The sequence below is a fragment of the Panthera pardus genome, unplaced genomic scaffold, assembly GCF_024362965.1.
Source record: "Panthera pardus isolate Hobbes unplaced genomic scaffold, ASM2436296v1 HiC_scaffold_5, whole genome shotgun sequence".
NCBI lineage: Eukaryota > Metazoa > Chordata > Mammalia > Carnivora > Felidae > Panthera > Panthera pardus.
In genome coordinates this window covers 10,689,847-10,713,451 of record NW_026526980.1, presented here as the reverse complement: position 1 = coordinate 10,713,451, position 23,605 = coordinate 10,689,847, and the positions used below count along the sequence as shown (strand labels likewise).

Genomic DNA, 23,605 nt, shown 5'->3' with positions numbered 1-23,605 from the left:
ACACAGCTATTGAGTGGCAGAGCCCCCTGTGGAACCCAGGCTGTCTGGCTCCACAGCCCATGCTCTCAGCCACCTCTCTCTGCAAATGGACATTTTCACATGAAAAAGGATAACAACAGAATAAAACAGTCCTTCTGAGAAAGAAGGCTTTGCAACCTGACCCACTCAGAGGCACAGGTGAACCTAGGCGTTTACAATAAAAATTTAATGTGGCAATTGTCCTGTGCCCCACAGCTTGGAGGTGTGTGCAAAACAAGCTGAGGGGACAATTTTTTCTCCCCTGTCACCCAAGTGGACACGGTCGGCTCTAACAGCTGTGTTTTAGGCTTGTGAGCAGACTATGGGAATACTCTCGGCTTTTGTTGGGATTCAGCTCTTGAAGGGAGGGGATTAAAACTGAATCCTCCTGGGGGGAGGGGGATGGTCTGTGCTTTGTGGGAAGGCAAGGGAGTGGTTTAAGGCTGCAGTCCAAGTGGGGACTGAGAGTCAGGAAGGAAGCGATTTCCAGATGGGCCCTTGGTCCATCTCTGAGCGCCCTGGGAAGGGACAGGCCAGTGTGGAAGTGCATGGAGGCCTGACTGTAAACACTTAGGTCTTTAAAATAGCAGCTGAGCTCTCTCCAGCAGGGAGGGGTCCTTTGCTAAGAGCCCTTTCTTTGCTGACAGCCAAGAGCCTGGAAAACTCAAAACGGGCTGAGCCTCTCCTGACCTCAGAGGTGTTTGACCATTTCTGAATGACCTTGCAATTTGCCTTAAGATTAGTTTTCATGACTCCAAATAAAGAAGATTTGTATTTAAACATCCTGGGACAATTCATACCAGGAAGAGAGAGTCCCCCCTCCCACACCCCATTATTTTTCCCATTTTCACAGAAAATTTCATCAGGAGCTGACTCAGAGTTTGGATCCCCTTTTATAATCCTAAATGAACAAACCCAATTTATGCAATCAGCTGGAATTGTTGAGCGCCTCCTGTGTGCTAGACAATTGAGACAAGGGGAATCTGTCAGTGACCACTGACACCAGGATCCCTGCCCTTGTGGGACTTTCATTTTAGTGAGGGAGACACACAATACACATAAAACAGTCAAATGTGTATGTGTATTTGTTATGTTCGTGTTTTGAGAGAGAGAGAGAGTGTGAGCAGGGGAGGGGCAGAGAGAGAGAGACAGAATCTAAGGCAGGTTCCAGGTTCTGAGCTGTCAGCACAGAGCCCAACGCGAACTCACAAACTGTGAGGTCATGACTTGAGCCGAAGTGGAACCCTTAACCCACTGAGCCACCCACGTGCCCCCAGTCAAATGTATATTTCGTTAGAATGTGATGACTGCCAGGAAAAAAAATCATACAGAGTAGCAATGAGGGAGCATGGGGCAAGCTGAGGGCAAAGTACAGGCTAGCAGCAACCCCCCTCCTCCAAGGTGAGGTATGTGTGATATTCCTGACACTCTTGGCTGCCCAAGGACAAGGGAAAGGAAAGAAAGCATTGGTTGCCTGATAGAGATCAGAGTCATACAGGAGTCTCCTTCAGACAACTCAGTAAACTGCAAGAAAAAAGGCAAGCTTGGGGCGCCTGGGTGGCTCAGTCGGTTAAGCGTCCGACTTCGGCTCAGGTCACGATCTCGCGGTCCGTGAGTTCGAGCCCCGTGTCGGGCTCTGGGCTGATGGCTCAGAGCCTGGAGCCTGCTTCTGATTCTGTGTCTCCCACTCTCTCTGACCCTCCCCCATTCATGCTCTGTCTCTCTCTGTCTCAAAAATAAATAAACTTAAAAAAAAAAAATTTTTTTTTTTAATAATAAAAAAAAAAAGAAAAAAGGCAAGCTTATCTATAGCCTAATCTCCAGAAACCTATAGACCCCATGTCCTGGAGCCCTAATATCACCTTCATCAAGATGTAAGGGGGTTTAAGTGCTTGCCACGGTGATGTGGGAAACAAAGGCAAATGAAAAATTAAATTCCCTTACTGCCTTACTCTGCCATCTTTTTTTACCCCACTTACTCCACCATCACCCCAAAACCCCATGAGTAGGTTACAGTGTTATAGACAGTTTGTGGAATTTATGTGGTTTGAAGTGTTGGGGTTCAGAGCCTATGGCTAAGAAAGAATTCTTGAGACATCTTTGGTGCAAAAAGGTGGTTTTATTAAAGCACAGGGACAGGACCCATGAGCAGGAAAAGCTGCACTGGGGTTGTGAGGAGCGACTGATTATATACTTGGGAGTTGGGGGAGGTAAAGGCAACGGGAAGTTTCCAAAAGGACTTTTAGGGCACCTGGGCAGCTCTGTCGGTTAAGCATCTGACTCTTCACTTCGGCTCAGGCCACGATCTCACGGTTCATGGGATTGAGCCGCACATCGGGCTCTGTGGTGACAGAACAGAGCCTGCTTGGGATCCTCCCTCTCCTTCTCTCTCTGCCACTCCCCTGCTCTCTCTCTCTCTCTCTCTCTCTCTCTCTCTCTCTCTCTCAAAATAAATAATCTTTAAAAAAATTTTTAAAAATTAAAAAAGAAGGACTTTCATATGCTAAAGAAGACTCACAGGATCCTGGAGTTCTTGCTATTGTCAAGTTAAGGTTGTTTTTCCCTCTAGTGAGGCATTAACTTTAAGGCAGGAGTTCCTGGAGGAGAAATGTCATACTCTGCCAGCCTGAAGTATCTCTGAACTGGCTGCAGGTTATAAGGAAATTAAATATTACCTATATTTCTTTCTACCTTTGTTTCCCACCTCACCAGGAAAACCTACACGAAGAACATGGGTGATGAGGCCAAGAACTTATTCTTGATTGAAGTCAAGGGTCAGAGGGGTAAGGATAGGGGAACAGAGGGGGCAGTATTAAACACGTGGTCTGGAGGAAGACTGGTGAACAAGGGGCATGTGAATCTACTTAAATGAAGGAGAAGCAAGGGAGGGAGCCTCTTGGCTCTCTACAGGTGTTCCCTGAACATGGTATAACCCTACCTGCACAAATAATGTGGGAAACCAAACAATATACTGACCCAAGCCTAAGAGGAAAAAAGGATAAAACCAAAGTATTTGTAAGAGGATAATAGTCATGAAACAGTGGACGTCTTCTAGAAGAAACAACAACATGGAGCCTGCTTGGGATTCTCTCTCTCTCTCTCTCTCTCTCTCTCTCCCTCTCTTTCTGCATCTCCCTGCTCTCTCTCTCTCAAAATAAATAAAATTTTAAAAAAATTAGTTCTCTCCTGGGAGAAAGGAGTCTTCTTCAGCAAGCTGGGCTCATTCCCTTGCTTTGGAGAGGATCTCAGGCCCCGCCTAGTCCAGGATGCAAACCCAAGCCAGGGCTAGGTGCCAGGTGAGACCAGCAGGAAGGAGCTTTGCACCTGGAGTTCTGAGCCTCTTCTCCAAGGTCATCACGCACCTCTACCCCATTGGGTTCCAGCCACGCCCTTCCAGGCCAGGACAGGGGACTGGGAGGTAACTAACCTCTAGTGAGGAAGGGAAGAGGGAGGCACTAACTATGTCATGATAGAAATTGCCACCATTTGTCAATATTTCTCTGCCTCAGACTTTTACTTTTTAAAAATACAAACGTGCATATAGGTAATATGTCTATGCAGTACAAAAAAAGAACACTTGCTAAATACCCCCACCCTACAACCTTGTTTGGAGATAAACTATCCATTTACAAACATATACTTTCTTTTTTTAAAATAATGTTTATTTATTTTGAGAGAGAGAGAGAGAGAGAGCAAGCAGGAGAGGGGTAGAGAGAGAGGGAGACAGAGAATCCCAAGCAGGTTCCAACAGGCGCTGTCAGCACAGAGCCTGACTCAGTGCTTGAACTCACAAACCGTGAGATCATGACCTGAGTTGAAACCAAGAGTCGGTCACTTAATGGACTGAGCCACTCAGGCGGTGCAAGCATGTACTTTCTTTACCTAAATGGTAGCTTATCTAATACACTTCTTTTGTTCTTTGCTTTTGTCACTTAATTATATACTTCTACATGCAGAACTTTCTATATGTGTACATGTAGAGTTCTATAATAGCTGGACACTTGTATCAAAATGTATTTAACCGGCCTCGGCCTCCTACATATGGAGATTTAGGCTACTTCTGGTCTTTTGTTGTTATAAACAACACTGCAAAGAATATCCTTGCACAAATGTCACTGTGTTGCAGAACTTTACATTTTTATATAGTTGGATTTATGCTTCTTTGGCTTCTGGGTTTCGGTCAAGCTCAATAAGGCCTATCCCCTTGATACTTTAAAAAAAAACAACCTTTCTCTAAAAAAATTTTTTTGAGTACTTCCATGGTTTTACTTTCTCACTTATATCTTTGTTTGGATTTTCTTTTGTGGAGGTGTGATATTCGCATCCAGATTAGGATTCCTCCCCCATCAGCAGATGCTCTCCCAGGCATTTCAGACAAGAGTATTGTCACTACAGCTCAGGACCTACTAATATATCTTCATTTTACATGTGAAAAACAGAGGCCCAGAGAGGTGGAGGCATGTGGCCCAGCTCACTCAGGGAATAATTGGAAACTGGGTTCCAACGGGAAACCCAGAGACCCCACCCTTAACTACAATAAAAATAGCCTTTATTTTGAGCCAAGCAATTACTTAAAAAAAATAAATACATTTTCTATTTTGGAACAGTTTTAAAGTAACAGAAAATAGTCCAGAGAGTACAGAGTTTCCATACAGAGAACAGTAGGGAGAGAATAGTACAAAGAGTTTCTCTACCCCGCCCCCCCCAACTCCTTTGAATGATACGTTTCTCACAGTAGATGAACCAATACTGACACATTGTTATTATCTAAAGTCCATACTTTATTCAGATTTGCTTAGATGCTTCTCCCCACCCCCTCCGGTTCCACATCCTGTATCCTCCTCATCCCACTACACTTGAACTTGGTAGTCATGTCTCTTTAGGTTCCTCTTAGCTGTTGACAGTTTCTCAGACTCCCCCTGTTTTGGATGAACTTGACAAGTGGGGGAGTACTTATCAGGTATCCTGTAAAACGTCCCACGTTTGCAGTTTGTCTGTTTTTATTTCTTTTAATTAAAAAAATTTTTAACGTGTATTTTGAGAGAGAGCACATGCGTGAGCAGAAGGGCAGAGAGAGGGAGACAAGAGGATGGAATCAGCTCCACGCTGAAAGCACAGAGCCTGATGAAGGGTTCAAACTCATGAAACCTTGAGATATGACCTGGGCTGGAGTTGGTCTCTTAACTGACTGAGCCACCCAGGCACTTCTGTTCTTTGTTTCTTTTTTTTTAGAGAGAGAGAATGAGGGAGAGGGGCATAGGGAGAGAATCTTAAGCAGGCTCCACCACACTCAGCTTGAGGCCCCATGTGGGGGCTCAATCCCAAGACTCTGGGATCATGGCCTGATCCAAAAAATCAAGAGTCTGAAGCTCCCAGGCACTGCTGTCTGATGTTTTCTTATGATTGATTAGGCTATAGTTACAGGTTTTGGGGAGAAAGACCCCACAGTTAGCGTGATTCTCATCACATCATACCAAGAGTGTATGCCATCAATGTGAACTTATCACCGTGGCGGGTTGATTTTGAATATCTGTCTGACAAAGTGTTTCCCAAGTATTATCCAGGTTAAGTTACTTGCCCTCCCACCCATAATGCACTCTTTAGAAGGAAATCACAGTGTGTAGGCCACATTTAGGGTGGAGAATCAGGCTCCACCTCCTTGAAGTATCTAAATTATTTGGAATTCTGCACAGTTTTATCTACACTTCCTCATTTATTTCACTTGGCAATTACTTATATACAAATGCATATAGAATTACATTTAGTTAATCGTTCTACATTTATTTACATTTGGCAATTACTTTTAATTGCGTTTTAAACCGTACATGGATAGATGTAGAGCGAAGAAACATGGATATGCCGCGAAATTTGTAACACACACTCATATGGTGAGATCCTCCCTTGCACCTTACTCAGCCAGCTCCCCAATCGCATTTACAAACGGTACAGGTATCTTTTTTCCCCCCTTTTTGTACCCAAATGGTAACTTACTAGATACACTTGTTCAGAATCTCGGTTATTTTTATTAATCAACCTTTTTAAGTTTAGTAAGACGTCGGGAAGTCTCCCCTTATCTCGGCCGCTGGGTGGAGCCTTCCGGGGCCGGGGGCGCCGCAGCCGCGTCTCCGATCCTGGCTCCCGCAGCCGGCGACCGGCACTTCCACCAGCTCCCGGGCCCCCGAGGGGTCGGGCGGGCGGCGCACGTGCAAAGGGCCTCCTCCGCGCCCCGCCCCCCGCCCCGGCCTCTGTGACGTCCGCGCCGGAACCTGGAATTTCGGCTCCGGGAGCTGGCGGCGGCGGCGGCGGCGGCGGCCAGAGCGGGTCCCCGACGGCCTCTCCGGGGCGCAGGGCGCAGCCATGAGCGAGTCCAGTGCCAGTGCGCTCCCGCCAGGCAGGCCCGGCAGGCAGCCCTTCAGCCACCCAGGTAGGGCGACGGGGACCGCGCTCCGGGCGGCCCGCGGGCGAGCTGCCGGGAGCTGGGCGGGGGCCCAGCCCCTCGCCACCTGCCCGCGCCGGGTGCTCCTGGCTTTGGGGGAAAGCGGATCTCCCATACTCCTGGTCTCCTTCCTGCAGGCAATACTCATTCAATTCAGAGGCCGCATGCCCTCCCCAAAGGAGCACCGGAATGGGAGCCCTGACCGAGTGGTGCCTTTCCGTCACTGCTCTAGGGATCCCTAATCTGTTAACTGAAAAGAGTGTGAGCGCCTCGCCAGCCCTAACATTGTGGTACGAGATGTCTGCCTCCCGTAACATTTCAGGCTTTACAGTTAGACAGACTTGGAGCTGAATTCTGCTTTGGCTGTTTATTGCTGTGTGATGTTTGGTAGATGGCTTGCCTTCTCTGAGCCTCAGATTCTTCAGCAGTAAAATGGGACTAGGATGTTGGTGGGATTAGTTGAGAGAAAAATATGTGAAGTGCCAGGCACAGTGCCTGGTACACAGAAAGGCATAATAAATGGTAGCCAGCCAAGTGTTACAGTCTTTTTCCTTTAAAAAAACAAAGTTTATTAATTAATTAATTTATTTATTTAGTGCATGAGCAGAGGAGGGGCAGAGAGAGAGAGAGAGAGAGAGAGAGAGAGAGATTCCTAAGCCGTCTCTACACTCAGTGCAGAGCCCCACACAGGGCTTGTTCCCACAACCATGAGATCATGACCTGAGTCAGACGCTTAACTGACTTAGGCACCCCTCTTTTTCATTTTTTATCAAGTAAAACTTACAGTGAAGTGTAAGCATAGTGAATTTTTACATAAATATGTACAACTGCTACCCATTCAAGATAAAAAGTTGCCAGCACCCGGGAGGGCTTCCCAGCAGTGTTTGCATCTTACATGTGCCCTGAACCTGCTGTGAGTTTTACAAGCAGCGTTTCCTCTATTTCAATTTGAGAATAGAAGTTTTGTCACAAGAATTTACAGTAAGTAAACCGTGAGTGTGGATTGGGGCATTGGGCCCTTCTGATTGGATTGTTCTCTACATCTTGAAGAAGAGGAAGGAAGGTATCTAGAGAGACCCAAACCCTGGAAACTTGCTCAGGAATCAGAAAACAGAAGTCAGATTCATTTGGATGCTAATTATTTTTTAGCTCATTGTTAATAGTGTTGGCATCAGTTCAACTTCAGGCATTCAATCAGAGCCATTCAAGTGTTTTTCTAGTTGGTTTCCATTTACCTTGCTCTTAGTTTGGCACAATCCATCACATTTAAGATGCCAGCCGTGGTTTCCCAGACAAAGGGCATGAGATTCATCTATTTTCGATCTCTGCTGGGTGTTTAAGGAGACTTTGTAAGCCTCTTTTTATGGCTTCTCTGACTGAAAGGTCTTCCCTGTCCTTAGGACAAATGATGTTTTATCACCTTGTATCCACCAGCCTGACTGGGAGGCTCAGAAGGGATTGTGTTTGTAACTCTGTTGTACTTTGTAAATGGTGGCCTGTTCTATGGGCATCACGAAAGCACAGTTGGAGTGGCAGGAGTCAAAGGACATCTGGTTTACAGATTGGGGAATATGCATCTTTCTAAATGATGAAAATTCCTCCAATATATTGTTGCTGCCTCGGGGCCTTTGCACCAGCTGTTCTCTTTGCCTGAACTGCATTTCTCTTTGATCTTCCTATGGTAGCCTCTTCCTCCTCTTGTCAGATCTCTGCTCAGATGTCACCTCAGAGAGGCAGATCTCTGGAGACTTTCTCTGAAGAAGTGCTCCCATCTCTCTTCCCCTGATTGGTTCCCTTGTTTATTCCTTCAAAGCACTTACCACCTTCTGAAGTCATCTGGTTTGATTGTTTTCTTGTCTATTAGATGTCTCTTCTACAATGTGCGTGCCATGAAAAGCAAGTGCTTTGTCTTTTTCTGCCAACACCCAGAACAGTGTCTGGTACGTAGATGCTAAATATGTGTTCAAAGAATGAATGAATGAATGAATGAATGAATGAAGTGTACCCAAAGCCACACTGACAGCTATAGCGTAGTGGCCTAGAATCTAGACTCTGGATTCCCAGATGTAAATCCTCATTTTCCATGTACTGGTTTTGTCTTCAGGCAAGGCACTGAAGTGTTTGGTGCCTCAGTTTCCTTATGTATTAAATGGAGGTAGTGACAGTACCTACTTCGGGGGTCAGTATAAGGATTAAGAAAGTTAATTTACATTAAAAACTTCGTAAGGACTTGTATTAGTTATCTATACTGTTGACAAATTATCCCCAAACCTAGAGGCTTAGAACAGTGATAATCTCTTCTTATCTCACAGTTTCTGCAAGTCAGGAATTTGGGGATGACCTATCTATGTGGTTCTGGCTCAGGGTCTGTTATGAAGTTGCAATCATGGTATCAGCCAGGGATGCAAATCTTAGGAAAGCTTGCCTGTGGCTAGAGGTTCCCTTCCAAAGATGGCTTGCTCAGATGGCGAACCGACACTGGCTGTTGGCCGGAAGCCTCTCCATATGGACCTCCCAGAAGGCTGTTTGAGTGCCCTGTTGACATGGCAGATGGTCCAGGAGAGGGCAAAGAAGTCCTAATGTCTTTGATCATCCGCTCTTGGAGATCACACCTGTTATTTCTGCAATATCTTATTGGTCACAGGGGGCAGCCCTGTTCCGTGTAGAAAGGACCTATGTAAGGATGTGAATATCGGTATTTGGGGGAGAGGGTCACCGGCAGCCACCTTGGAGACTTTTGTGGCTGTCACAGGACCATGTAAGTATTAACTGTTGTTATTAATGTCTCTGTTCCCTACTAGATGATGAGCCCCAGGAGGGCAAGGGCTGGGCTCACCGTCATGTCCCCATGCTTAGTATAGTGCTTAGTACATAGTACACCTTCAGGAAATACTTGAGTGCACACCTTTCATGATTTGGTACTGTGATGCTTCTAGAGCCTGCAAAGCCCCTACTGTTCCCTCTGCCATGGGTGCCATTCATTACCTTATTCCTTTGTAAGGCATACTCCTCTTCTTTCAGTCTGGTGTCACTTCCTCCTGGAAGCCTTCCCTGACTGCCTCCCCTTTCATAGGCTAGACTCTGTCCCTGCTTCATGCCCACATGGCCCACTGGCCTCATCCTGTCCAAGTATCCATTGGACTGTATTCTCACTTCTCTTGAGTTTTATCAGTTTTTAAAATGTTTACTTATTTTTGAGAGAGAGAGAGAGAGAGAGAGAGAGAGCGCATGCAAGTGGGGGAGGGGCAGAAAGAGAGGGAGACAGAGGATCAGAAGCAGGCTCTGGTGCAAAGCCCGATGCAGGGCTCAAACCCATGAGCCATGAGATCATAACCTGAACCAAAGCTGGATGCTTAATCAACTGAGCCACCCAGGTACCCTGAGTTATATCATTTAAAATAGTTTTTTAAAAAATGTTTGTTTATTTTTGAGAGAGAGAGGCCGAGCACAAATGGGGGAGGGGCAGAGAGAGAGGGAGACACAGAATCCCAAGCAGGCTCCAGGCTCTGAGCTGTCAGCACAGAGCCCGACCCGGGGCTCAAATTTACGAACTGTGAGATTGTGACCTGAGTCGAAGTCGGATGCTTAACCGACTGAGCCATCCAGGTGCCCCGCCAAGTTATATCATTTTTAAGAGCAGGGATTTTGGAATTGAACAGACCCAAGTTCAGACACTGATTTGCCTCGGTTTCCATGACTAGGAAGTGAAGGTTCTGATAGGAGTAAAGGCTGGAGGCCCACCTTCTCCCAGGGTCTATAGACAGGATTGCCACTCTGAGCCAGCCCCTGGCTACCTCTCCTGACCCCTGCTCCTGTCCCACTCATGCCCCCCAGGCCCCAGCCACCCATTGTTCCCTTCCAATGTTCTCTTTCTCAGGTCTGGAGGTCATTGTTCTGTTCTGCCTGATCTCAGCTGAAATGTCACCTCCGAGGAGCAAAGACCCCCCTCTATCTCAAGTGCCCCCAGGAGGCATTTGCCCACTCCATACCCCTCAGTCCCATGACTCCTGGCATGTGCTGTTTGTTGAATGGAATGACTTGGTGTTTCCCCTTTGCCAAACATTTACCATATTCCAGTCAGTAAGCACTTCATACGACATCATCTTCAACCAGAATGCATTCAGTGATTTATTTATTTTTTAAATTTTTATTTATTTATTCTCATTATTATTATTTCAGTGTTTGTTTTTGAGAGAGAGAGAGAGAGAGAGAGAGAGAGAGAGGAAAGGAGGAGAGGGACAGAGAGGAGAGAATCTTAAGCAGGCCCAGGTGCCCCATTCAGTGACTTTTAAGTTGAGGTATAATTCACATAACGAAATCAACTATTTGAAAGGGTCCAATCCAGTGGCATTTAGTACATTCATCACCTCTATTTAGTTGCATTGTCATCACTCCCAAAGGAAGCCCTCTGTCCATTAAGATATCACTCCCTGATTCCCCTTCACCCAGCCCCTGGCTGCCACCAGTCTGCATTCTCAGTGGGTTTTACCTAGTTTAGACATTTCATAGAAATGGGATCATACAGTAGTGTGACCTTTTGTGACTCCCTTCTTTGCTTAGCATAAACAATGTTTTCAAGGCTTATCCACATTATAGCCTGTATCCATTCTTCATTCCTTTTTATGGCTGAATATTATTCCATTGTATGGTTATACCAGAGTTTGCTTATTTGTTCATCCGTTAATGCACATCTGGATTGTTTCCAGCTTTCAGCTCTTAGGAAAGATGCTGCTGTGAGCACTTGTGTACAAGTGTTTGATTGAACATCTGTTTTCAGCTCTTTTGGGTAGGTACTTAAGAGTGGAATTGTTGGGTCATGTGGTCATTCTGTGTTTAACCTTTTGAGGATTGGCCAACCTCTGGGACTCTTAACCCTCATGTGGGGGTTTGCTGTGACCATTACCCCTTTGTTCATCGGGGGTACCCAAGTGACTCAAGATGGCCTGATTGTCATTGTGTCATGGCCAGGCTTGCAACTTCTGTGATGGCTTCGGAGCCACTCACCCCTCCTCTGTCCTCCTCAAGAGGCACTACTCCGGGGAGGGGCCCTCGAGGGCCCCGATGTTGTGACTATTTGCATTGACCCCATTTTCCAGAGGGTGGGACTTAGTCTGGGCCTTTGGAGGAGGAACGCTTGGAAAGGTAAGGGGTAAAACTACACAGCCCCTTTAGACTCCTTCTGTGAGGGGGTGCTGGGACCCATTTTATTATTATTACTCTTATTGTCATTATTATTATTATTATTTTGTTTTTAAGATAAAGAGAGTAGTAGTTTGTACCTGGCCCAGATACAAATCCCAACTTGGCCAGTTATACGGTGTGTGACCTTGAGCGAGTCCTGTTACCTCTCTGACGTTCAGTTTTCTTACCCATAAGATGGGGATAATCAGACCCCTATTTGCTAGGGTCTCTGAGAGGATTTAATGAGATAAGCATGTTGAAGACTTGGGTGTTGAGCACTCAAATGGTAGCTGTTCCTATTATTATTATTATTATTAATTATTAGGGGCTTCTGTAGCCTTAATCTTATACGATTTGCTGATTTCATGTGCTGTGTACTTATACTCTCTGGAGTTACGCTGTTAGATAATTAAAGCAATTCTTTGGGTTGTTTCAGCCCAAGAGGTTGTATTAAGCTTGAAGACAAGTAACCATTCATCCTGCAGTGTTTGTTGTCCTTACCTGCTAAGCCCATTCATCAGGGTCACTCGGCACCCTTACTTACACATGTCCCAAGGGTCACTTGGGAGGGTGGTACCCTGAAAGGTACCCTGGGAGGGAGGGATCTTCTGCAGGACTGGACACAGCTGGAGACGGCACGCATCACTTCAGGCCACACTAGTTCTCTGGTGAGCCAGCAGTCTGACCTTGAATTGTTTTTTCCCCTCTGTCTGAAAAGGCTGAGCTCTGCCCAGCAACTCAGGCCAGATGAGGCCCAAAGGCCCTCGGTGGCTTTTTTTTTTGTTTGTTTTTGTTTTTTTCAGGAAGTGAAGAATTTAGAGGGATAAAAGGGGGAAATGACTTCTCAGTGTTGTAACCATTGTTGCAATCTGGTTGCTTTTTAAAGGAGCTTTGTTTGAGTGTGGGACCACCCAGACCTTCAGTGGGGCTCCCCCCTCCTACCAGCAGGGAGAGGAGGAAGGGAATTGACCCTGAGTCATGACCGTGTACCAGGCGTGGAACCTAGTGCTGAAAGAGGCAGGCCAGGGACATGCTTTTAAGAAGCTTCTAGTCAAGCGGGGGAGACACTCACTGAACAGGTAAAGAGGGAAATAGGGTAGTTACAGCTAAGTGTAATTGCTGAGAAGGAAGTAAACAGGTGATGAGCTAGAGAGGGGAAAGGCCTGCTTAGCTGAGGTGGTCAGAGAGGTCTCTCTGAGCTGTGGACTTGTGGACGGAGGCTGGAGGGTGTAACAGAACAGCCATAGGGAGTGCAGGTGGAAAGAGTGTCCAGAAGGGCATACAGCGAGAGCACAGGGTGGAGATGGCAGTGATGTTGGTGTCTTTGGGGAGGCCTCAGGCTGGAGCCGGCAGGAGGAGGAGAGGGGAGGAGGTCAGGTGAGCAGGAACCCGTTCCTCATACGGTAGGCCCTGGTCAGCAGTGTGACTTTGGGCTCAAGTGGGTAACTTTCTCGAATTACAGCAATTCCTGAGGTGTTATTTGCCCATTTGACCCCTGAGGAAACTGAGACTCTGGGAAGTTACTTGACAAAGTACTGAAACAGAAGGACATTAATGTTGTGACTGTAGAGACACATGTAATAAACAGCATGTCTGCGTGTTTATTAGACAAGTGTTTGTTTGATTTGGGATGTGCTAGGCCCCATGTCAATCTCCAGGGATGTAAGAGTGAATCAGAACCGTGGAAGTCTTTGCCCTCAAGGTTCAGACTTCAGCTCAACATTGGGCAGAGTTCTCTGAGCTTTCCTTACTGCAGAATGAAGGCGCATGTAAGAAGGACCCAGGGATGAAGTAATTGTAGGGATGACAGGAGATAGGTATATAAAGGGCTTGGCATAATCATGGTGCATGGTAAATGCTCAGTAAAGGCTAGTTTCTGTTGTTGCTTTCAGGAATGTTGGAAATCTTCTTTGGAGAAATCTTGGCCAAGGAAGGTAAACACTCCACAGAAGGAGTAGCTTGGTCCATAGCGAGATCCCTCACGGCACGTATAAAATCTCCCTGTACATTGAGTTCATTACTAAATGACCGGGTATAAAGCACAATGTGCTGGGCACTGCTCTAAGCCAAGGGTCTGCAAACTACAACCCACGGGCCAAATCCAGCCTGCCACCTATTTTTATAAATCAAGTTTTATTAGAACACAATCATGCTATTCATTTATGGATTATGGCTGCTTTCCTACAGCAACGGCAGAGTTGAGGAGTTGTGACAGAGATTGGGTGGTAAATAGTAAGTAAATAGTAAGGTTTGCTGACCTCTCTTCTAAGCATATAATAGCCATCCAATCCTCAGGATGGTCATGCCAGGTGGATCCCCATTTTATAGGTGGAAAACTGAGGCATGGAATGGTCAACAAAGTAGCAAGTGGACCTTGTATTTGAATCCGGGCAGTGGGCTTTGGAGGCTGTGCTCTTAACCACTACGTCTGTGGTCCACTCAGGCAGACAGAATCCCAGTGATTGCCCACGTATAGCCCACCGGATGCTCCGCCCACTTGAAAACCAGGACACTTGGGTTCAGGGCCCAGCGTGGCTCTGATTGCCCAGTTAGTCACTCCTCTTGAAGGCTGTTTGCTCATCTGGTCGTAAAGCCTTGCACCCAGCCAGTCCCTAGGCCCCACCCAGGTGCCAGGCGGTGTGACTCATACAGGTCCTCCTAGCCTGGCAGTTGTGAAGTCTGGCAGATGGGGGAGGCTCCCAAGGCCCTGGATCCTCCCTTCTCAGACCAGGCTCTGGCCTCCTAAGAACGAGGCCCCTCTACATTGTCCGGTACATCGCTACTAGCCACATGGGGCTATGCAAATATAAATTTAATAAAGTTTGCTAAAACTAAAAATTCATTTCCTGACTCTCACCAGCCCCATTTCAATTGGTCAGTAGCCACATGTACTGGGCAGTGCGGACATAGAACATGTCTGTCATTGCAGGACAGTGCATTTTGACATTTGATGCCCTGGGATAGGACATAGCCATGCCAACCTATGCAGCTCATGGACAGAAATAGCCACAGGACTGGCCAGAGAGATCTTGTTAAATCGGAGTCAGAATATGTCATTCTGCTGCGCCAAACCCCTCATGGCTCCCACCTACTCAACTGAAAGCCAGAGTCCTCACCATGGCTCACAGACCCTGTCTGGTCTGGCCTGTCTCTCCCCTTGAACTCTTACCTCATCACTCTCCTCTATGCTGACTCTCCTTCAGCCATAGTGGCCTCCCTCCTGTTCCTTGAACTGAGTGGGCACGGTCCTGCCTCTGGGCCTTTGCACTTGCCCTTCTCTCTGCCTTGGATGCTCTTCTCCCCAGTAACCATGTGGCTCTTACCCCCACCCTCCACCTTCCTGCTGGCTTTGCTCCAACCCGTCCCTGCTTTACTTTTCTCCACACAGTCTGCCTCTGAAATATATTACCTTTTTTTTCTTAACCTGAGCCGAAGTCAGACACTTAACCGACTGAGCCGCCCAGGTGCCCCTGAAATATATTGTTCTTAACTTGCTTACTGTTGGTCTCCTCTGGCTAGAATGTAAGTCCCATAAGGGCAAGAGAATTTGTATGTCATATTCAAGGCTATGTCCCAGTCTTAGAGGAGTGCTTGGCTGGCACATAGCAGTTGCTCAGTAAATGTTTTTGAGTGACTGAGGGAATGAGTGAGTGAATGATGGATGGACGGGCAGGTGGGTGGCCTTTCCAGGAGTAAGACAGTGATGAGACCCTGGCCTTGGAGCACTTGGGGGAGCTGTCATAGCATCTTCCACTAGATCCCCTGGGTTGTGAGCCCTTGGGTTAGGGTTAGCGTTAGGGTTAGCTGTGAGCATATATTACTTTGGTACCCCACCTTCAGTTAGCATTCAAAATAAAAACAATGTCAAAGAATATGAGTGGAAAGAGGTCCCCAAAATTCTGAAATCAGTGTCAACAGTGCCTCGTTGGTGATACGAGACCAGATGTGCATGAGCCATTTGATCATTTCTTGAGAAATGACAGCAAAGCATGCTTCTAACAGGGCTCATTTGTGTGAAGTACCTAAATAAGAATAATAGAGTATTCAGTCAACATCTCAATCATTATTTTTTGACGGCTTATTTTTTCTCCTTAAAAAAATTTTTTTCAATTATGGAAAAAATATATTATCCGTATAGAGAAGAATAATGCTTATGTTCCTTAAACCCTTTTCTCACTTTTTAGTGTCCCTGCTTTGCTGGTGTGCTGAACACATGCTTTGGTCTGCCTGGTGGGTTAGCTAATGTTGCCTGTATCCCAAACACCAAATTCATTCATTCATTCATTCATTCATTCAGTTAGTCAGTCAGTCAGCAGGTGTTTATTGAGCAGTCACCATGAGTCAGGTTCTGTGCTAGACCCTGGGGACTTGGCAGTGGGGGAGAGAGATGGGGCCCCTACCCTCATGGAGGTTACAGTCTTAATGGGGGAGGAAGGGGGTGAGACACTAGGTGCAAGTAAACCGTGAGGAGGATAGAATTAGGGATGAGGGGTGCCTGGGTGGCCCAGTTGGTTAAGTATCTGACTCTTGATTTCAGCTCAGGTCATGAGCTCACAGTTCTTGAGTTCAAGCCCCACATTGGGCTCTGCTGACATCTCAGAGCCTGGAACCTGCTTGGGACTCTCTCTCTCTCTCTCTCTCTCTCTCTCTCTGTCCCTCCCCTGCTCATGTGCACTGTCTCTCTCTAAATAAGTAAACTTCAAAAAATTTTAAAAAGAATTAGAGATGAGTGCAGTGGGGTTGAAGGAGTGAGTGAAAGCTCACTGAGGCAGGAAGCAAGTCTGCAAACCTTCCTCCCCTCCAGAGTCCCTGCCTCAGAGTCTCGTGCAGAGAGGGGCTCCATACAGTTTGTCAAACAGAACTCATTCCCCCGGCAGCTGGCAAGAGGCCTGGACCAGATGACCCAGAAGGTCCCTTCTTGCCTGGAGTTTCTACGATTCTGTGAGTGGGAAGAAAAAACCCTGAAGTGAACCCAGCACCAAATACGGCTGGGCTAGATTCTTGGCAAGCATGAGAGGGACTCTGGTGGTGGTTTGAGTGCCATTTAGATCACAGTTGGCCTGTGCCCACGTCCCGACAGTGTTCATGCTTATGGGTAGGATTTCGTGGCCTGTGGAAAAAGCTGCTAAGGAAGTTGGGCCTAAGGATGCTCTTCAGGTGTACCTGCCTCTCCGCATTCATTCATTCATCCATCCTTCAGATGGAGGGCTGTCCCTCAGCAAGACACTGCTCTAAGTCTCAGAGAGAGTAACTTGGGCCTTAACCTGGAAGGATACCAGAAAACAGAAAAAGTACTTAATGGCCGCCCTGGCCCCCACATTCTCTGTAATTACCCAGTCATCCTCCCACCTAAATAATAATCTAAGTGCCCAAATCCAGCTCCAATGGCCAATGGGTTCTAGACATTCCTAGATGGAGGCACCCCAATGTCTTAAGTATGCTCCTGCCTCCCATGCAAATAAATGGCCAACAGGTAGCCCACACACCGCCCACAGGACTTAATTGGCCATGCTGATGATAACTTTCAGCTGGACCAATTCAGGAGCACATCTGACAATAACTATGATGAGACATTCTTACTCTCTAAGGATAAGAAAAGCAAGTCTCTGCGAGATGATACAGCCTGTCTTTCTAAGAAGGTAAAACCAGGAGTCTGTCTGGACAGCAAAGCCTTGGGCAAGCCGCCATTTCTCTGGGCCCCAGTTTCCTTGATGAAAAGCCAGGGCAGGGACGCCTCTGTCTACCGCTCCAGGTTGGCATGAGAAATCCGGTGATGTCATGCTCTGACCAATGTGTGGTCGTATGAAAATGGAAGGAGGTGGATCGTAGTGTTAAAAATAATGATGCCTGTGTTCAAAGGGTTGCTTGTAATTTTTTGTTTTCTTGATTTGAAGATGAAGCACTTCCCGAGAATGTCTGAAGAGGAAGAGTCGTTCCTCTTTGATAACGGCCATTTGAAAATAGAGTTTTCCACCAGGGACTGTTGTTATGAAATATGAATAGGAGTACGTGGAAGAACAATTAAATAATTTGTATTTTAGTGTTTATGAAGCACTTTCTTAAAATTTTTTTAATGTTTATTTTTGAGAGAGAGAAAGAGTGCAAGCGGCAGAGGGACAGAGAGAGAAGGAGACACAGAATCCAAAGCAGGCTCCAGGCACCAAGCTGTCAGCAGAGAGCCCTACGCTGGGCTTGAGCTTGCAAACCGCAAGATCATGACCTGAGCCGAAGTCGGACACTTAACTGACTGAGCCACCCAGGTGCCCCACAAAGCACTTTGAAATCCATGGCCCATTGAGTCATTTCATGGTGAAGACTACAGCTTTGGCATTTGGCAAACCTGTGATAGGTTCCTAATTCCAACACTTACTAGCTGTGTGAGTGGGCAAGGCACTTAACCTCTCCAAACCTCAGTTTCTTCATCTGTAAAAGGGGATGATTGTATTCAAAGAGCAGTTTAGAGTATTTAGTGTGGTGATGCATACAGAGCACCTCCAATAGCCTGGCACAAGGTAAGTGCTCAGTAATCCTAGCTAATATTATTTGCGTTGTTTGTAACACCATCCTCATGATCTCGCTGATGAGGTCCATGGTATTATGTGCCCCGTTCCTGAGAAGAGAAACATGTGACTCAGAGACAGTCATCGTGTTGCCTGGGGTGGCCTGGCTGGTGGGTGACAAGCCAACCCAGGCTCTAGCTCCAGCCCGTGGTCCCTGACCTCATAGTTGCTGAATATTTGACTGATTGATGCTGCTTCATATTCAAAGACCTTTGTTTGTGGTAATAAGAGCTCTTTGTTGGTGGCCAGAAGGAGTGGCCTCCAGCCAGGGCTCTGACCCTTTAGCCTCCAGGCACACTGCGGGCCCTCCCCCCCCCCCCCCCCCCCCCCCCCCCCCCCCGCACTCCCCACATTTGCTTTAGGAACTGCTGTTACTAATGGAAGTGTGTCATTTCCTCAGGGTGTGTTGGAGCAGGGAAATGCAAGGTTGAGTGAGATTCACAGGCTTGCACTTGGCAGCTGGCAGGGCTCCAGGCGCGTGTCTGTGTGTCATCTGCAGTGGGACAGCTGTTCCGTTGTGCCTGAACATGCTTATCAGAGAGGCAAACATTACAGATCTGCACCGTCAGACTCCAACTCAGACAGCCCGGCCTTGGCTGGTCCCCCCCCTCCCCAGCACCCCCTCCTCGTAATAGCTGTAAGTACATTTTATGGAGCCACTGTGTGCCAGGCGCTAAGTGTTTCTCCCTATGCGATTGCCTTTAATGCGCATAAGCCGGCCCCTGTGGTGGGTCCCCATCCTTAGTTCTGCAGCCCCCAGAGGGATCCTCTAAAATGTGGTCAGATTGGACATGTTTCACCTCTGAGCCCTCAGTGGCTTCCTGTCTGCCACATCCAAGGGGCATTCCTGACCCATAGAGTCTCACTCGGTGTGGCCCCAGCCACCTCTCTGACCTCCACTTTTCCATGCTCCCTATCCCAGTTACCTATTGTTGCTAACAGACTACTCCGAACGTGATGGCTTAGGCCATTTTATGGTTTCTGCTGATTCTGTGCATCAGGAAATCAGCAGGGCATGGAAGAGATGTTTTGCTTGGCCGCATGTCATGTCCTGTTGGGTCTGGAGCGTCCAGGTAGTCCCTTCCTGCCCCCTGGTGGTGCTAAAAGTGAGGGCGACCCAAGGGCTGGGGGCAGCTACAGAAGCTGCTGGGGTCAGAGCTGGGGTCTCTGGTTCTCACTGTCTGCTGGTTCCTCGCTTCTCTTCCTTGGACACCCCGGGGCCTCTTCCTCTCCACTTGCCAACTTTCTACACGACAGCCTCGGCGTCCCAAGAACACAAAAGCGGACGCCTCTAGGCCTTTCAAGGATTGGGGCTACAGATGGCAGAGAAACACTTCTGTTGAGACCTTTGGTTAAAGCAAGTCACAGATCCAGTCCCGATTCAAGGGGAGGGGACCGCAGAGGGGCTGGTGTGGTTCATCAGAGGTCAGCAACACCAGAACCTATCACTGCCTGTTCATTCACTCCTCTCCAGCCACACAGACCTCTGTGCCCTTCCTCAAGCATGCCGCACACACCCCAGCCTTGGGGCCTTTGCGTTTGCTGTTTCCCTCCCCTTGGATTCCCTTCCCCAAATATACACAGGGATCAGGTCCTCTATTCAACCTTGGCTTAAATGCTACTTTAATACCAAGATCATACCCTACCTACCTTATCAGAAACAGTGCCTTCCTTCCACATGTCACCTGTCTCCTTACCCCCCTCTGGTTTTGTTTTTGCACTTTTCACCTCCTGGTGTATTTATCACCTACTTACTGTCTAATCTTTCCCTGTCCCCACCCCAGAATATAAGTGCCATGTGAGTAGGGCATTTGCTTTGTTCACCGCAGTGTCCCTAGCTCTAGATCTGACCCGTGGTAGCCACATTTGGTGAATGAATGAGTATTTGAGATGAGGAGAGTGAAGTTCAGAGAGGTTAAGTAACTTTCCCAAAGACACACACACTAATATTCGACAGAGCTAAGATTCAAATCCAGGCTTAATCCATGAAGCCTTAGAAGTTTCACTACCTGTAGGGGTAATTGCTGCTTAGGTAATTATGGCTGTTTCCTATTTCCTCTCTCTGTTTCCTGTCTGCACTCAAGGTGGTTTTCCCACAACTAAAATTGGATCAGGCATAAACCCATCTTGAAGGGGGCATCCTCACCTTCCACAGAAGGCCCTCCCTTCTTAGACCGCTGCACAAAGCACAGCAAAACTTGGCCTCCAGCTATAGCCTGGTGTGGTAGAGCAAATAATAGATTTTTTAGTCAGGCAGACCTCGTTCTGTTTCCAGCGCCTCCGCTCATTAGGCTAAGCATGGGCAAATTAGGAATGTCATCCATCCACCCATCCATCCATCCACCCATCCATCCACCTAATGAGTCTTTATTGAATTCCTCTCTTGAGTCAGGGATGGTGCTAGGTTCCAGGGTGCATTGGTGAAGACATCGTCACCCGCCCCAGCCCCTCCGAGAACTTCCAGTCCACTGGAAGGGAAAGATGTGCTCACACAGTCACACAAATAAATTTATTTACAAATACTCTACTTATTTACCTATTGTGATAAGTACTGTAAAGGACTTAGTGTATGTGTAGGGGGGAATGGCACCTGTAATAGTACAGTGGGGCAGGGGCGGTTTCCCTGAGTAAGTGACGTTTGAGTGGGAGCTAATGGGATAAATAGATGTGGCAAGTTCATTCCAGGCAGAGGGAACAGCATATGCAAAGGTTCTGAGGTGGAGGGAGCAGGGCCCATCTTAGTGTCTGAAAGATCCTAAGAAAGTGTGGTCGGAGGGCAGGGAGCCTGAGGAACTGGAGACACAGATGGGAATCCAACCAGGCAGGGCTTTGAGGGGCCTGGGCATGGGGTTGGGGAACCCGTCAGCTTTATTTTTTCATCTGTAAAATGGGAATGGCAACAGTACCTCCCTCAGTATGAGTGAGCAGCTGTGGCCAGCTGGGTGACAGCGGGGTGTGGCGAATCTGGGATGGTCTCAGCTGGGTTGATCATCCTCTGCTGCAATGGTCTCATCCTCCAGTGGTTAGCATTGGGCTTGTTCACAAGGCGGCAGCTGGGAGCCAGAGAGCAGCAGAAGCCAGCGAGGCTTAGGAAGCGGCACAGCATTGCTTCTGCTGCATCCTGTTGGTCCGAGCAGATCACAAGGCCGACCCAGATCCATGAGTGCATGTGAAACTCTCCACACAGTGCCTGGTGCACAGGAAATGCTCTGTAAATGCGATTATTATTGTTGTTGCTATTGATGTTATCATCGTGCATTTGCATAGTGCTTTATGCTTTTCAAAGTTTTGTCCTATACATCATTATAGACTACACTGTGTGAAGAGAGTTGGGGCAAATGGTACCAGCCCCATTTGACAAATGTGGAAGAGTTCACATAACTGTCTCAGGTCACACATTTAGCTGGTGGCTGCAGCCAAACACTAGAACTCAGATATCATGTAACCTAACGCATATTTGCACACACATCTGCTGAAAGTGAACCCATTTGTGGATGATGTCGTCGTCCCGAGCACCGTCCTGGTAAACAGAATAATTTAGATACAAATGTTTTAGGGGCGCCTGGGTGGTTCAGTCAGTTGGGCGTCCGACTTCAGTTCAGGTCATGATCTCACAGCCTGTGAGTTCGGGCTCCACGTCGGGCTCTGTGCTGACAGCTCGAGCCTGGAGCCCGCTTCAGATTCTGTGTCTCCCTGTCTCTCTGCCCCTCCCCCACTCATGCTCTGTCTCACTCTGTCTCTCAAAAATAAATAAACGTTAAAAAAATTTTTTTTGAATACATTAAAAAAAAAGATACAAATGTTTTTGTCTGTGGCACAGGCTAGTGACCATCTGCTAGGTTTGGGTATGGCCTCTGAGACTCAAGTTCTCCTATGCAAGTTTTGTGTTTTTTGGCTCCCAGGCTCAGTGGGGTCACTGATGATTCTCTTTTTTCTTGCTCAGAGAACCTCTCGTTGGACTCCAGTTGCTTTTCCTCTCCACCTGTGAATTTCCTTCAAGAATTGCCAAGTTATCGGTCCATTGCACGCAAGAGGACGACCATTCCTACCCGAGAGAAGCAAAGTGGCACTTTGCTAAAGCCGACAGACTCTTACAGCTCCCAGTTGGAAGGGAGGAATCACTGAAAACCTCAATAGCCAATCGATTCGGAAGTATGCACTGAACATCTCTGAGAAGCGGAGGCTAAGGTTTGTTCAGTAGCCATCTGGAAGGCATTTGATGTATGTTTTAGGCACGGGTGTGTTGTATGCATGGAATGCATTTCCTGAAGAGTTCATGTAATTAGAAATGTATTACTTAAAGTAATCCACACTGCAGTGACGAAGTTACCCGAACGTGTAATAACTCAACATATTAGAAATTTCTTTCTTTCTTTTTTTTTTTTAATGTTTTATTTATTTTTGAGAGAGAGAGAGAGAGAGAGCACAAGAAGCAGGTCAGGGAGGGGCGCAGAGAACAGAGGATCAAAACAGGCTCTGTACTGACAGCACAGAGCCACATGCAGGGCTGGAACTCACAAATGGTGAGATCGTGACCTGAGCTGCTGAGCTGAAGTCAGACACTCAACCAGCTGAGTCACCCAGGTGCCTCTAGAAGTTTATTTCTTGTTCACATAAAAATCCTGGGTTCAGATCAAGGGGGAACTTTGTAGTCATTCAGGGACCCAGGCTCCCTCCGTCTTGTAGCTCTGCAAACCCCCAAAGCCTCATTGTCTGTAGTTACTCCTCTCTGTTTCCCCTCCCCTCAGCTACTAATCTACTCTTTGTCTTTAGATTTGCCATTCTGGACATTCATATAAATGGAATCTTACAACATGTGACCTTTTGTACCTGGCTTCTTTCACTTAGCATCATGTTTTCCAAAGTTCATCCAAGTGGTGGTGTATATCAGTATGCAGTTCCCTTTTTTGCCTTTAACAAGGAGTGGCTTTATTTATTTATTTATTTTCTGATTTGAATATTTTATTTTTTTAATGTATGAAATTTATTGTCAAATTGGTTTCCATACAACACCCAGTGCTCATCCCAAAAGATGCCCTCTTCAGTACCCATCACCCACCCTCCCCTCCCTCCCACCCCCATCAACCCTTAGTTTGTTCTCAGTTTTTAAGAGTCTCTTATGCTTTGGCTCTCTCCCTCTCTACCTTTTTTTTTTTCTTCTTCCCCTCCCCCATAGACTTCTGTTAAGTTTCTCAGGATCCACATAAGAGTGAAAACATATGGTATCTGTCTTTCTCTGTATGACTTATTTCACTTAAACACTCTCCAGTTCCATCCACGTTGCTACAAAGGGCCATATTTCATTCTTTCTCATTGCCACACAGTATTCCATTGTGTATATAAACCACAATTTCTTTTTCCATTTGTCAGTTGATGGACATTTAGGCTCTTTCCATAATTTGGCTATTGT

The 23,605-nt window shown here is 47.0% G+C and overlaps 2 protein-coding genes across 2 annotated transcripts in view; both read left to right on the top strand.

The window, feature by feature from the left end:
• The first annotated feature begins 1,366 nt into the window (after positions 1-1,366).
• LOC128774881 (uncharacterized) lies at positions 1,367-22,320 on the top strand. The gene is made up of 4 exons (XM_053894583.1): positions 1,367-1,419; positions 2,731-2,801; positions 6,071-6,442; positions 22,139-22,320. The coding sequence occupies exons 1-4, from the start codon at positions 1,367-1,369 to the stop codon at positions 22,318-22,320; spliced, it is 678 nt and encodes a 225-aa protein (XP_053750558.1).
• TMC7 (transmembrane channel like 7) overlaps positions 22,275-23,605 on the top strand; it is a 38,549-nt gene continuing 37,218 nt past the window's right edge. Inside the window, exon 1 of the mRNA XM_019468719.2 lies at positions 22,275-22,383. The gene's annotated coding sequence lies outside the window, so the exon portion shown is untranslated. The remainder of the gene's footprint in view (positions 22,384-23,605) is intronic.